Source organism: Meles meles, chromosome 1 (assembly GCF_922984935.1).
Source record: "Meles meles chromosome 1, mMelMel3.1 paternal haplotype, whole genome shotgun sequence".
In the NCBI taxonomy this organism is placed as follows: domain Eukaryota; kingdom Metazoa; phylum Chordata; class Mammalia; order Carnivora; family Mustelidae; genus Meles; species Meles meles.
Genome location: NC_060066.1, coordinates 165,629,356 through 165,642,194, shown reverse-complemented (window position 1 = coordinate 165,642,194; position 12,839 = coordinate 165,629,356). Strand labels below are relative to the sequence as shown.

General features: G+C 33.1%; 2 protein-coding genes across 14 annotated transcripts in view; one reads left to right on the top strand and one right to left on the bottom strand.

The window, feature by feature from the left end:
• The window catches only part of DOCK7 (dedicator of cytokinesis 7), a 220,722-nt gene that overhangs the window by 120,104 nt on the left and 87,779 nt on the right, over positions 1-12,839 (bottom strand). The gene's annotated exons all lie outside the window — the stretch shown is intronic.
• ANGPTL3 (angiopoietin like 3) lies at positions 1,504-11,216 on the top strand. Its single transcript, XM_046006354.1, has 7 exons — positions 1,504-2,046; positions 2,871-2,981; positions 5,892-6,006; positions 7,455-7,568; positions 8,635-8,730; positions 10,273-10,539; positions 10,940-11,216. Exons 1-7 carry the CDS (start codon positions 1,552-1,554, stop codon positions 11,122-11,124), a joined length of 1,383 nt encoding a protein of 460 aa, XP_045862310.1. The 5' UTR covers positions 1,504-1,551; the 3' UTR covers positions 11,125-11,216.

Genomic DNA, 12,839 nt, shown 5'->3' with positions numbered 1-12,839 from the left:
GAAAGTCCGATGTGATCCCAGGACCCTGAGATCATGACCTGAGCTGAAGGCAGAGACTTTAACCCACTGAGCCACCCAGGCGCCCCAAGATAAGGCATTTTAAAGGACTTATTATTTTCTCAAAAAAATTCGCAATAAGCAATAAAGAAGGATAATCAGGAGCACCTGGCAGCTCATTCAATTAAGCGTCAGACTCTTGATTTCCACTCTGATCATGATCTCAGGGTTGGGAGATCCAGCCTTGTGTGCTGTTCTGTGCTGGATGTGGAGCCTGCTTAAGATTCTCTCTCTCCCTCTCTCTCTGCCCTTCCCCATCAACTTGGGCATGTTCATGCACACTTTCTCTCTCTTAAAAAAAGGACAATCAGGGGGAGGGGAGGCGAACCATAAGAGACTATGGACTCTGAAAAACAACCTGAGGGTTTTGAAGGGTCAGGGGTGGGAGGTTGGGGGAACAGGTGGTGGGTAATGGGGAGGGCACGTTTTGCATGGAGCACTGGGTGTTGTGCAAAAAGAATGAATACTGTTACGCTGAAAAAATAAATAAAATGGAGAGAATATTAAAAAAAAAAAAGGACAATCAGTTATAATTTAACTGAAGCATTTAGTATTTTCCTTTTAACACTAAGTTAGAAGCACAGGAGAACATTTATTTTGAACATACTATTAATCTGTTGGTTTTGTTAAATTTCCATTACCAAAATTGTTACTAAGGTCACAAAATTCAGAAAAACTTAACAGGTAAACTGTTCGAGACATTGGAAGTATATAATTGTGGTTGGACCTTTGCAGATCACCTAATCTATTGGTCTTTCAGTGGGCACATGGAAAAGAGGTTAGAACATAAACAAAGACTGTATATAATAGAGAAAGGGAGTGAAATGTGTTGCATGAGATTTTGTGATAATAAACACGTATGTTTAGGAAAGATCATCTGAAGCAAAAAGACATACTAACAAGTACAGTGACAAATAATAAGTAATATACATTAGCTTATACAGAGTATCATGGGAATGCAGCACTAAGAGCCATTAATGCCACTTGAAGAAGTGGTGGATAGCTTTACAGTGAAACCATTTCTGGGAACAGGTTGCTGTTGCAAATAACTACAATTATTTGTCCCAAATAAGTACAATTTGGGAAATGCATACTTAATTCATTAACTTTCCTTAACCTTAATGTGAATTTACCAATCAAAAGAGTTTGTCTAATTGTAAATCTCTTTTAAAAATCATGAGATATTAAAATAAGCTTTTAAAAACAGGTAGCTCTCTCAACCCTGAAACTGGAGTCTATAATATTGCAAACTTAAATACATTAACAACTTAAAATGACCTAGTAAGTTAATTGCTCATTTCTTTGATTTCATTTACCATTGATCTAACTCAATGTAGAAGGTTACATTTGTACAAGTTTACACAACTTAATGATTAACTATACTCGCTTGCCAACCTTACTGTTCATGTGGCAAGTGGTGGTATATATAGAAGAGCTTAGAAGTCTTAGAAGGTTTGCTTACAGGAGAAAATTAGTTGAATAATTAGGATAAAAATGCACATAATTAAGCTCTTTCTTTTTATCATTCCTCTAGTTATTTCTTCCAAAATTGACCGGGATGATTCATCATATGATTCTGTATCTCCAGAGCCAAAATCAAGATTTGCTATGTTAGATGATGTAAAAATTTTAGCCAATGGCCTCCTTCAATTAGGACATGGTCTTAAAGACTTTGTCCATAAAACTAAAGGCCAAATTAATGATATATTTCAAAAACTCAACATATTTGATCAGTCTTTTTATGACCTATCACTGCAAACCAACGAAATCAAAGAAGAAGAAAAGGAACTTAGAAGAACTACATCCAAACTGCAAGTCAAGAATGAAGAAGTGAAGAATATGTCACGTGAACTCAACTCAAAACTTGAAAGCCTCCTAGAAGAAAAAATTCTACTTCAACAAAAAGTGATATATTTGGAGAAGCAATTAACCAGTTTAATTAAAAATCAACCTGAAATTCAGGAACACCCAGAAGTAACTTCACTTAAAGTAAGTAGAAATCAAAGAAGGTTCGTAATTATGTTTTCAATGTGGATCTTTTTAAAAAATATTTTAAAACATGGTACTTTATTGAATCATTGAAATACTGTATTTTTCTCAAGGAAAAAAAGCCTCTAGGAAATAAAATTTTCCAATATAATTTCAACTTGGTTTTTATGATTCTCTAACATTATATATAAAAAAACTAAACTTTACATTTCAGATGAAAATTACACATCAATTAATAAAATTTAGAACACTAAAATTACAGTATTGCCAGTTACTGGAGGAAAGTAAAAAGCTTAAGGAATATAATTTGAAACTATCCTCCCATGTTTAAAATGAATAAAAGTAAAAATAAAAATAAAAATAAAATAGATAAATGTAATAAGTAAATGGTAAAAGATTAACTCCTATTAAAATACTAGGGGTTAAAAATAAATAAATGAGTAAACAAAAATAAAATACTGGGAGTTTTTTCCATTTAACCGAAGTACTTTGAAGTTCAGAAAACTAGGTTTTTAGAGATGGTACATTTTAGTCTACGGCCATACCACCCTGAACGCGCCCGATCTCGTCTGATCTCGGAAGCTAAGCAGGGTCAGGCCTGGTTAGTACTTGGATGGGAGAGATGGTACATTTTAAAACATAAAAACAAAAGGATTTGAAAGAAGCATAAAAGAGAAAAAGGTTGCCAATATTCAGTTATCTAATCCACTATTAGTTTTAAAAATTTAGATTGTAATAGTGTTATAAATAATTTTTAAATCGAATTTAACAAAAAAGAAAGAAGAAAGACAGAAAGTTCTAACCACCCTACAATCTATGTCCAGACTTTTGTAGAACAACAAGATAATAGCATCAAAGACCTTCTACAGACGGTGGAGGAACAATATAGACAATTAAACCAACAGCATAGTCGAATAAAAGAAATAGAAAACCAGGTAAGTCACTTTAATGGTATGTCCACTCTTTTACATAAAATCTAGGTTTATGAAAACATCAGACCCTAAATTTATTTTAAAACTTATAGTTGGATAATGAGTAAACAGGTCACATCAGCATGACTGTTAAAGACTGTAGACTCTGAAGGTAAGAAACTACCTGGGTTTGAATTTTGGCTCTAAAACTTTTGCATGACCTTAAATAAATTACTTAAACTTTCTATCTCTCAGTTTCCTCACTTATTCTATCAAGAAAATAACAGAACCTATCTTATAGGAATGTTATAAGAAAAAAAAAGAATTAATTCATGTAAAGTATATCTTCAATATATTCTATCAAAAGTCAAAATTAATCAAAATTAGCTCAATTGGTTAAGCGTCTGACTCTGCCTCAGGTTGTGATCTCAGGGTCGGGCTCCCTCGGGCCCTCCCCCTACTCAAGCACACACTCTCTCTCTTTTTCTCTCTCAAATAAATCAAGTAAATCTTTTTTTTAAAAAAACTTTAAAAAAAAAGTCAAAATTAGATCACATCTCTCTTGGTTCAAAACCAGATATGGCTTCCCATTTCACTTCCAGTAGCCCATAAGACCCCAGATGACTCTTATCTCTAACTTCATCTCCCCAACTCTAGTCATACTAGGGTACTCTTCCCAGTTACTCAAACACATCAAACGTGCTGCTGTCTCTGGCCCTTTGCCCTTGTTCCCTCTATCATCTAGAGGAAGTATGCTCTTCTCCCTGGGATCTGCATGGCCCATTCGGTCTCTGTCAAGTATAAAATTCTCAGTGAAGTCCTACTAAGTCACTTAATCAAAAATTACAATTCCCAAACCCATCCTTAAAACCTGTTACCTCCTTCATTCTTTTTCTTTTTTCCTTTACACTTATCTCTATTTCACATAATATATATATTTTAGTTATTTATTTTGTCTGTTCCCTCATCAGAATGTAAACTCCATTGAGAACAGGGATTTTCTTCATTTTTTTCATTGCTGCTGCCCTGGAATACAGAATACTGTCTGAGACATAGTAGGAATTGAATAAATATATGTTGAATTAATAAAGTTAATATCATATTCAACACAAAAAAGTCAATAAAAGCTTGCTATTATTAGTAATATTAGAAGCTATGTGCCTCATAAATAAAGTTCAATATCCAACAGTATAATTAATCTACAATGTAAGCTGCTGTCTAGGTGAGGGAGATGACTATTTAGAATAAAGCTATGTAAGAACCTAAACATTTCAAAAGTATTAACTACTACTACTATGAAACAGGCATCCCAGAGGGTTCCAAAAATAATACAAGTTTGGAGAAACCTATAAAAAAAATAGTTGTCAAGAATTATAAAACAATTTCCACTAAACAAACATATCGTTATATGTTTCAGAAATTTTAAAACTCATAATTTCAGGTATTTTGCTAATTATGAATCATAGTTTCGTAGGTTATTTTATTATTTTTGTTAATTATCCAAAAGGGGTTTTTGCCAGTTAGTTTTGATTTCTATAATGTCCTCATTATGTTATTTTTCCAAATTCTTTTTTCTTGTAACCTTTTTTGGTTTTGTTTACAGATTTTATTTATCTGAGACAGAGAAAGACAGGGAGAGACCACCAGAAGGGGGAATGGCAGGCAGAGGAAGGGAGAGGCAGGCTTCCCTGCTGATCTCAGGACCCTGGGATCATGACCTGAGCCAAAGGCAGACAGTTAACGACTGAGCCACCTAGGCACCCCCTCTTATATCATTTATTACGGATAAATGAGCCTACTCACAAAACAAAATGTCACTGTTATCAAATGATATACATCCTCTCTAACAGTAAAATGTATGAAGAATTTAAAACAATGAGTATCTGAGTTAGAAGAAGCCTCAAATCACCTGATCCAGGTTCCTCAAATTTCAAATAAGATCCAAAACTCTGTAAGTTAAGTGCACTTAACATCACACAGTTACCTAGGAGAAAAAGCTAATATCCAACAAATGAACTCTGCAACAGTTCCTTATGAGTAAGGTCATAGGAAATGCCAACATCAAAAAACACTAGTAAAGTATTACATAATCTGTTTTTCTCAGGCAATCAATAAGAAAAGCTATTAGTCAATAAACTGCAAACCCAGCACATTTTTGCATAAAAATAAAGTGTTATTGCTAAACTTGCAATGAAATAATGAACGTATTGAAAGTAAGCAAATATGCCTGCCAATTTTTTACTTCTACAGATATGTTTACATTCCAAAAAACTATTAAGACAGCAGCCTTGTTCAAATTATATGCTAGGTCTTTTTTTTTTTTTTTAAAGATTTTATTTATTTATTTGACAGAGAGAGAGGTCACAAGTAGGCAGAGAGGCAGGCAGAGAGAGAGGAGGAAGCAGGCTCCCTGCAGAGCAGAGAGCCCGATGCGGGGCTCGATCCCAGGACCCCGAGATCATGACCTGAGCCGAAGGCAGCGGCTTAATCCACTGAGCCACCCAGGCGCCCCATATGCTAGGTCTTTAAGACAGGTCTGAGACTCACTCAATAAGGCCTACAACTGACAATTATTAAGCTTAAAATCTGCCTGTTACTGAACAGAATACATATTCTATTCACATAAATGAACAGAACATATTAAAAAATGCTAATAAGCAAAGTCTTTACCTTTGGTCTTGCTGTTTTTTGACCAATTTCTGGTTTGTGCTTTGCTATCTCTAGTTTTTTGAACTCATTAAATAATGTTCCTCATTAAATACTTTGAGGTCATGTATACAATCTGTATGTCACCGCTGATCCGTTTTAATATCAAAAGCAATAACATATTATGAGCTTAAAGATGTATACAAGTTGTACTTTTAATATCCTCCCTCAGACTCCCCTAACTGTATACTCAGTACCATTTTTAAAAGATTTATATTCTTTCATCAGCTAAGAAGAACTAGTATTCAAGAATCCACAGAAAATTCTCTTTCTTCTAAATCAAGAGCACCAAGAACTACCCCCTTTCTTCACTTTAATGAAACACAAAATGTAGAACACGATGGTAAGTTAATTTGTTGGGGTTCTTTCTTGAAGGAATATTTTCAACAAATTTTTCTCCTATCTTAGACATTCCCATCAAAAATTGCTATTCTCAGGGCCTCTTCTTAATAGAGTAAAGCAACAAATCCACTAAATACGATGTGTCAACCTAAACTGGATCCTGGCAGGTTTTGTTATTTTTTTTAATCCTACAAAACACATTCTTAAGACTATCAGGAAAATATAGATGTAGACTTTATATTAGATAATATCATATTATTTTAAATTTTCTTAGATGTAATAATGGTATTATAGTTATGGATGAAAATAAACTCCTGTTTAAGAGATACAAGCTGACATCAAAAGAAATGAAATCTTGCCATTTGCGACGATATGGATGGAACTAGAGGGTATTATGCTTAGCAAAATAAGTCAATCAGAGAAAGACAACTGTCATATGCTCTCCCTGATATGAGGAAGTTGAGGCAACATGGGGAGTTTGGGGGGTAGGAAAGGATTAAATAAAAAAAGATGGATCAGGAGGGAGACAAACCATAAGAGACTCTTAATCTCGCAAAATAAACTGAGGGTTGCTGGGGGGGAGGGGCTAGGGAGAGGGTGGTGGGGTTATGGACATTGGGGACGGTATGTGCTATGGTGAGTGCTGTGAAGTGTGTTAAACCTGGTGATTCACAGACCTGTACCCCTGGGGCTAATAATACATTATACGTTAATAAAAAAAATTTTTTTTTAAAAAATACAAGCTGAAATACTCTAGGGGTTAAGGTCATGATTTCTGCAAATGAATTTCGAATAGCACGGCAAAATACATTTTTGTATATATGTATATTTATGAAGCAAAAATGGCAAAAGATTAACAATTACTAAATACAGATGGAACAACTATGAAGTTCTCTCTAACGTTTCTACTTCCCTGTTGAAAATTTTCATTAAAAAAAAAAAAAAACAAAAAACCACAGAGATGAAAGAACAAAGTCTCCATTCCCAACCAAACATTAACAAAATAATACTTTCAAAACACATTCACTTTTATGTAATTCTCACACACACACAAAAGGTCTCTGTAAGTTTCCTTCATGTATGTTCACTCTTTCTACATACACCTGTGGATTAAGTGCTATGAACACCAAGCCCTATAATAATGTCTCATATGTTCCATTATATTTATATTCTTCCTATATCTAGCAAAAATACATGTCTAAATTTCTCACTCTGTCACTTTTCCTAAAAAGAAATCAGTTTAATAGTACCTATTTTAATAGTGTTTGCATAACATGCCATCTAATAAATCTGCTTCATTTATCAAGTACTTTCTTGGTAATACAGTACTGAAAAAGGCTAAAGGGCTACATTCACCACAATTCCATAAAATGTCAAGTAAAACGCTCAAGCTCTAAAGATAGCATTCTTATGACTGTATCTTATGTAATAACACTTTCTTGATTCTAGACATTCCTGCTAATTGTACCACCATCTATAACAGAGGCGAACATACAAGTGGCATCTATCCAATTAGACCCAGCAACTCTCAAGTTTTTAATGTCTACTGTGATGTTAAATCAGGTAAAACCAGCCTGAAGAGAAAATGGACTGTAATTAGCTCATGTTATTCACTATCTATTAGTAAGACTAATCTTATTAGCTTTGTTCTGAATATATGTAAATGAAATGTAAGTAACATAAGCAACTGCACAGCTCTATTATTTATATTTGCCTTGTTTATTTTTGTTTTTACTAATGCACTTATTCAATATTCTCCATATTTTTCCATAAAGTAATCTGAAATTAGTATTGTTGGCAAGTTTATTAAGACAGATTCATTAGTTGCCCTTTACTTAGCTTCCTGGGACCATAATAAATAATAAAATGGTAGTACCATAATGATATTAATGACTACATTACATAGCCACTAATTAAAATCAAAACAAGGGGCACCTGGGTGCCTGAGTCAGTTAAGTGTCTGCTTTTGTCTTGGGTCATGACCCTGGGGTCCAGGGATCAAGCCCCATTTCAGCTCCCTGCTCAGCAGGGAGTCTGCTGCTTCCTCTCCTCCCTGCTCATGCTATCTCTGTCACTCTCTGTCGCTCTTTCTCAAACAAATAAAATCTTTAAAATCAAATCCAATTAAACCAAGAAAACAGTATTTTGGGGCACCTGGGTGGTTCAGCTGGTTAAGCATCTGCCTTTGGCTCACGTCATGATCCCAGAGTCCGGGGCGCAAGCTTCATGTCAGGCTCCCTCTTCAGCAAGGAGCCTGCTTCTCTCTCCCTCTCCATCAGACCCATCCCCACTTGTGCTCTCTCTCTCCCCCTCTTAAATAAATAAAATCTTTTTTCAAATTTTTTTTATTTTTTTTAAACATTTTATTTATTTATTTGACACAGAGAGAGAGAGATCACAAGTAGGCAGAGAGGCAGGCAGAGGGGGAGGGGGAAACAGGCTCCCCGCTGAGCAGAGAGCCAGATGTGGCCTCGAGTCATGACCTGAGCTGAAGGCAGAGGCTTAACCCACCGAGCCACCCAGCTGCCCAATAAAACCTTTTTTTTTTTTTTAAGAAAGAAAACAGTACTTTGTTACATCTTTTAGCATCAATCTACTTAAAATACACAATTTTGTTCATTATATTCAGATAGTTCATGGACATTAATTCAACACCGAACAGATGGATCACAAAACTTCAATGAAACTTGGGAAAACTACAGATATGGTTTTGGGAGACTTAATGGTAAGGTGACTTCATTCATTATTCATTCATTCACTTGTTACTTAAAAATATTTACTGGGAATCTGTTTTGGATTGGGCATTAGAAATGTAACAATGAATGAGGACTAGGCTCAGCCTTCTTAGAATTTATTAACTAATAATTACATATCTGTTAGTAATTTATACTTATAACAAGCATCTACTTGAATTATACTTATCACAATTTCATATCCATTCTTAAGTATATGCATCACAATTTAATGGCTTCTAATTGTCATAATTACAATTACTAAAGACAATTATGATAAAATGCTGTGTGCTCTGATAAGTGGTAAATGCTATGAATGAGCTATCAAGAAAACCATCCTTCTCACTGGTCACTCTACATTCTTTTTTAACATTTTGACACTATTTGGAGGTGGAAGGAACAAGTAAAATGTTTAAATCTCAATTGTTTAAATATTATAAATGTATATTATGGAAATGTGATTTAAAATAAATGAATTAACTCAGTGCAACTACTGTATTTTGATCACAAAATAAAATAAGCAAAACAAAAATAAATAACAGGTTTAAAATTCAAAAGGCACATTAAAAAATTCATAATATAAGTACTCATTTATAAACTGGAAAACATCCATTATTATACCAAATTTTTTTATTAAACACTCTACTTGATCATTTAAAAAATTTTATATTCAAACTACTAGTTAGTTCCCTTACTAAAAGGTATATTCAGTGATATGTTCTGTAGACCCAAATCTTCTAAGAGTTAGTGTAACTTAAGAGTGTTAAGTCCAGAATACTCATTTATTTCTCTAAGAAAATAAGCCATTTGTACTTGAAATCCCTAAAACTGTCCTCTAATTCAACAGCAATAAAAGTCTGACTTTTTTCCTTAAACACCCTAATAGAAAGGATTGTGATAATTAAAAAGAGATCTTTGTATTTATGTTGTTTTTAATTCCAAATAAAAATACTTTTTAAAATTAAAGAGAGAAATATGTTAACTTAAAATGTCTAAAAAATTTTATTCCCTATTTTCCTACAAAGAAAACATATATCAAGCAAATATCAAAGGCTAAGACTATATTTGAAGAAAATGACACTACTATCATCCAAGTAACACTGGGTATAATAGTAGAAATATTTAACAAAATTTCTGATAGTATATGGGTATTAACAAATTCCTTATAGTAAAGCCAGTATACCTAAGGAAGGACCTAGAAATGAGATAATATTTTATCAATGACCACATCTAAAATGCCTAATATGTTTCACCCATTAAATGTCTCATAAAATTAATTTTAAAAACAATAATCATACTTGAGGCAGACATTAATATTTTAACATTTTTTGTATATTTCACTATCTTCAATAAAATTGTTTTAAAAAGAAATATTTTAAGAGACTCTAAAATAACCAAGGGATTCTAGGCTAAAACAATTCACTGACTTACACCAATAAAAAACCACTATCAAGAAAAAAAAAACACAATTAAAAAAAAAACTACTGGTACTCAATACGCAGTTAACAACCCACAGATTTTTACTTTCTTTGCAGGAGAATTTTGGTTGGGTCTAGAGAAGATATACTCCATAGTGAGGCAATCTAATTACATTTTACGAATTGAACTAGAAGACTGGAATGACAATAAGCATTATATCGAATATTCTTTTAACTTGGGAAATCATGAAACCAACTATACGTTACACCTAGTTGAAATTAGTGGCAATGTGCCCAGTGCACTCCCGGAACACAAAGACTTGGTGTTTTCTACTTGGGATCACATGGCAAAAGAGCATGTCAACTGTCCAGAAAGTTATTCAGGTATCATTTTCCTAATATCAATATTTCATTTTCATATCTAAAAAATATCTTCCTAAATATTGGCTAACATCTACAATGTCAACTCTTTTAAAACTGAATCCCAAATAAACATTTTCTCTACAGGTAAAAATTTATTAATATAAATTTTTTATAAATATTTATTAATATAACTATTAATTTGATTCTAGTTCAACTAGATATTTTACTTATAACATTTCTCAGGTACTTTATTTTGGGTGTATACACAAGACTTGTACAGATTATTTTAAAGTGGAATATATGCATTATCCATACAATACTGTCATATTTGTAAGACGTATGAAGATGTACTCATGGGGAAATGTAGTAACAGTAACTATGTGAGTTTGTATTCATGAAATGCCCTATCTATCTTCTTTAGGAGGCTGGTGGTGGCACAGTGTTTGTGGGGAAAACAACCTAAATGGTAAATATAACAAGCCAAGAGCAAAAACTAAGTCAGAGAGGAGAAGAGGACTATGTTGGAAGTCTCAAAATGGAAGGTTATACTCTGTCAAATCAACTAAAATGCTGATCCATCCAAAAGATTCAGAAAGTTCTGAATGAACTGAAACAAATTAAAAAGCCAACAAATTAAACATTAAATTCATCTGAAGTTACTGTGGTTTCATAATCTGGTATTAAAATCCCTAACAGAAGGCTTCAGAAATAGATTCTTTTTTAAAGTCACTATCAACTTAAAAGTAAACATATTGTCAAATCACTTCAAAGAATACCATTTATTTTTCCCAGTCAAAATTCTTATGATATCATTTATTCATATATTCTGTGATGTGAGAATCAATTTTATGTAGTCACAATCTAAATTTTACCCAATGGGTGAATTTTTAAGTCATTTTTTAAATAAAAAATTTATTAGGACTTTTATTTTAAGAGTCATTATGTAGGCTAATTGCTCAGTTTAAACTTGCTCCATTTAAAAAATTAATTTTCTTGCTAAAATTCTGTACTTGAGTAAACATAAAAGACTGACGATTATTCCTAAATGCTATAATGTTAATTTCAAGATTAAAATTCGGTTAGTTCAGAGTACATGTGAAAATCTATAACACTAATTTTTAAACTGATGCTTCATTTTGCTACCAAATAATCTGAAATAAATGTTTGGTATGATTTATTTATGAAGTCAAATGAAGCAAGATAAAATACTGTATTAAAATAGGTTAACTGTTGGGGCACCTGGCTGGCTCAGTCCTTAAGCGTCGGCCTTTGGCTCGGGTCATGATCCCAGGGTCCTGGGATCGAGCCCTGCATTGGGCTCCCTGCTCAGGGGAAAGCCTGCTTCTTCCTCTCTCACTCCCCCTGCTTGTGTTCCCTCTCTTGCTGTGTGTCTCTGTCAAATAATAAGTAAAATCTTTTAAAAAAATTTTTAAATAAAAAATTACATGAAATAAAATAGGTTAACTGTCTTAAACAAATGCAGTAGATCATGATTACTAAGTCATACTGACCTTAATATCAGGCATCACTGTATCTTAACATATTTGTTAACTTATCTATATACTGTATACATTTTATATATTTTAACCCTTAACAATGTGAAAACCATTTTAAAGGGATCTTGTCAGAATATCATGAGAATGAATGTATCTGTGACCTCAAGTTTAATAATTAATTTCCCCCTGGACATAACACGAATCTAATACTTATGTGTAGGTTGTCAAATAGAAGTAAAAATCATAACAAGTTACTGAATGTTTAAATAGCCTGAAAGATACATTCCCAAATTCAATAAAGACTCAGTCCCTTAAAATAGAGATTTAAATTCTTATAGTTTTTTGGTGACATATAATGATTCCATTATTTCCAATGTAAAAAATTTGAATCTAATCCTCAAGGATTCCTTTTGATCATGATATCACTTGTCAGTATTTTTTAAATAAGGTTTTTAAAGAAACTACCAAACAGAAATAAAATTTTGAATTAAATCTAGTTTAATATATATAATATATTTAATATATAGTACCCCAAGTTATATACCAACTCACCTTGGTCAAAAACTGTTCAGCATTATATATTTTAAATTACTCAGTATATGATGTTTTTTGTTTTTTGTTTTGTTTTAAAGATTTTATTTATTTATTTGAGAGAGAGAGAGACACTGTGAGAGAGGGAACACAAGCAGAGAGAGGGGGAGAAGCAGGCTTCCCACCGAGCAGAGAGCCTGATGCGGGGCTAGACCCCAGGACCCTGGGATCAGACCTGAGCTGAAGGCAGACACTTAATGACTGAGCCACCCAGGTGCCCCAGTATGTCATGTT

Excerpts from the sequence above, each read along its gene's own strand:
- ANGPTL3 (XM_046006354.1), top strand. The coding sequence starts at position 1,552 with ATGCACATAATTAAGCTCTTTCTTTTTATCATTCCTCTAGTTATTTCT. Across the intron at positions 2,047-2,870 it reads CAGAAGTAACTTCACTTAAA|ACTTTTGTAGAACAACAAGA; the intron begins GTAAGTAGAAAT and ends ATCTATGTCCAG. Across the intron at positions 6,007-7,454 it reads ACAAAATGTAGAACACGATG|ACATTCCTGCTAATTGTACC; the intron begins GTAAGTTAATTT and ends TCTTGATTCTAG.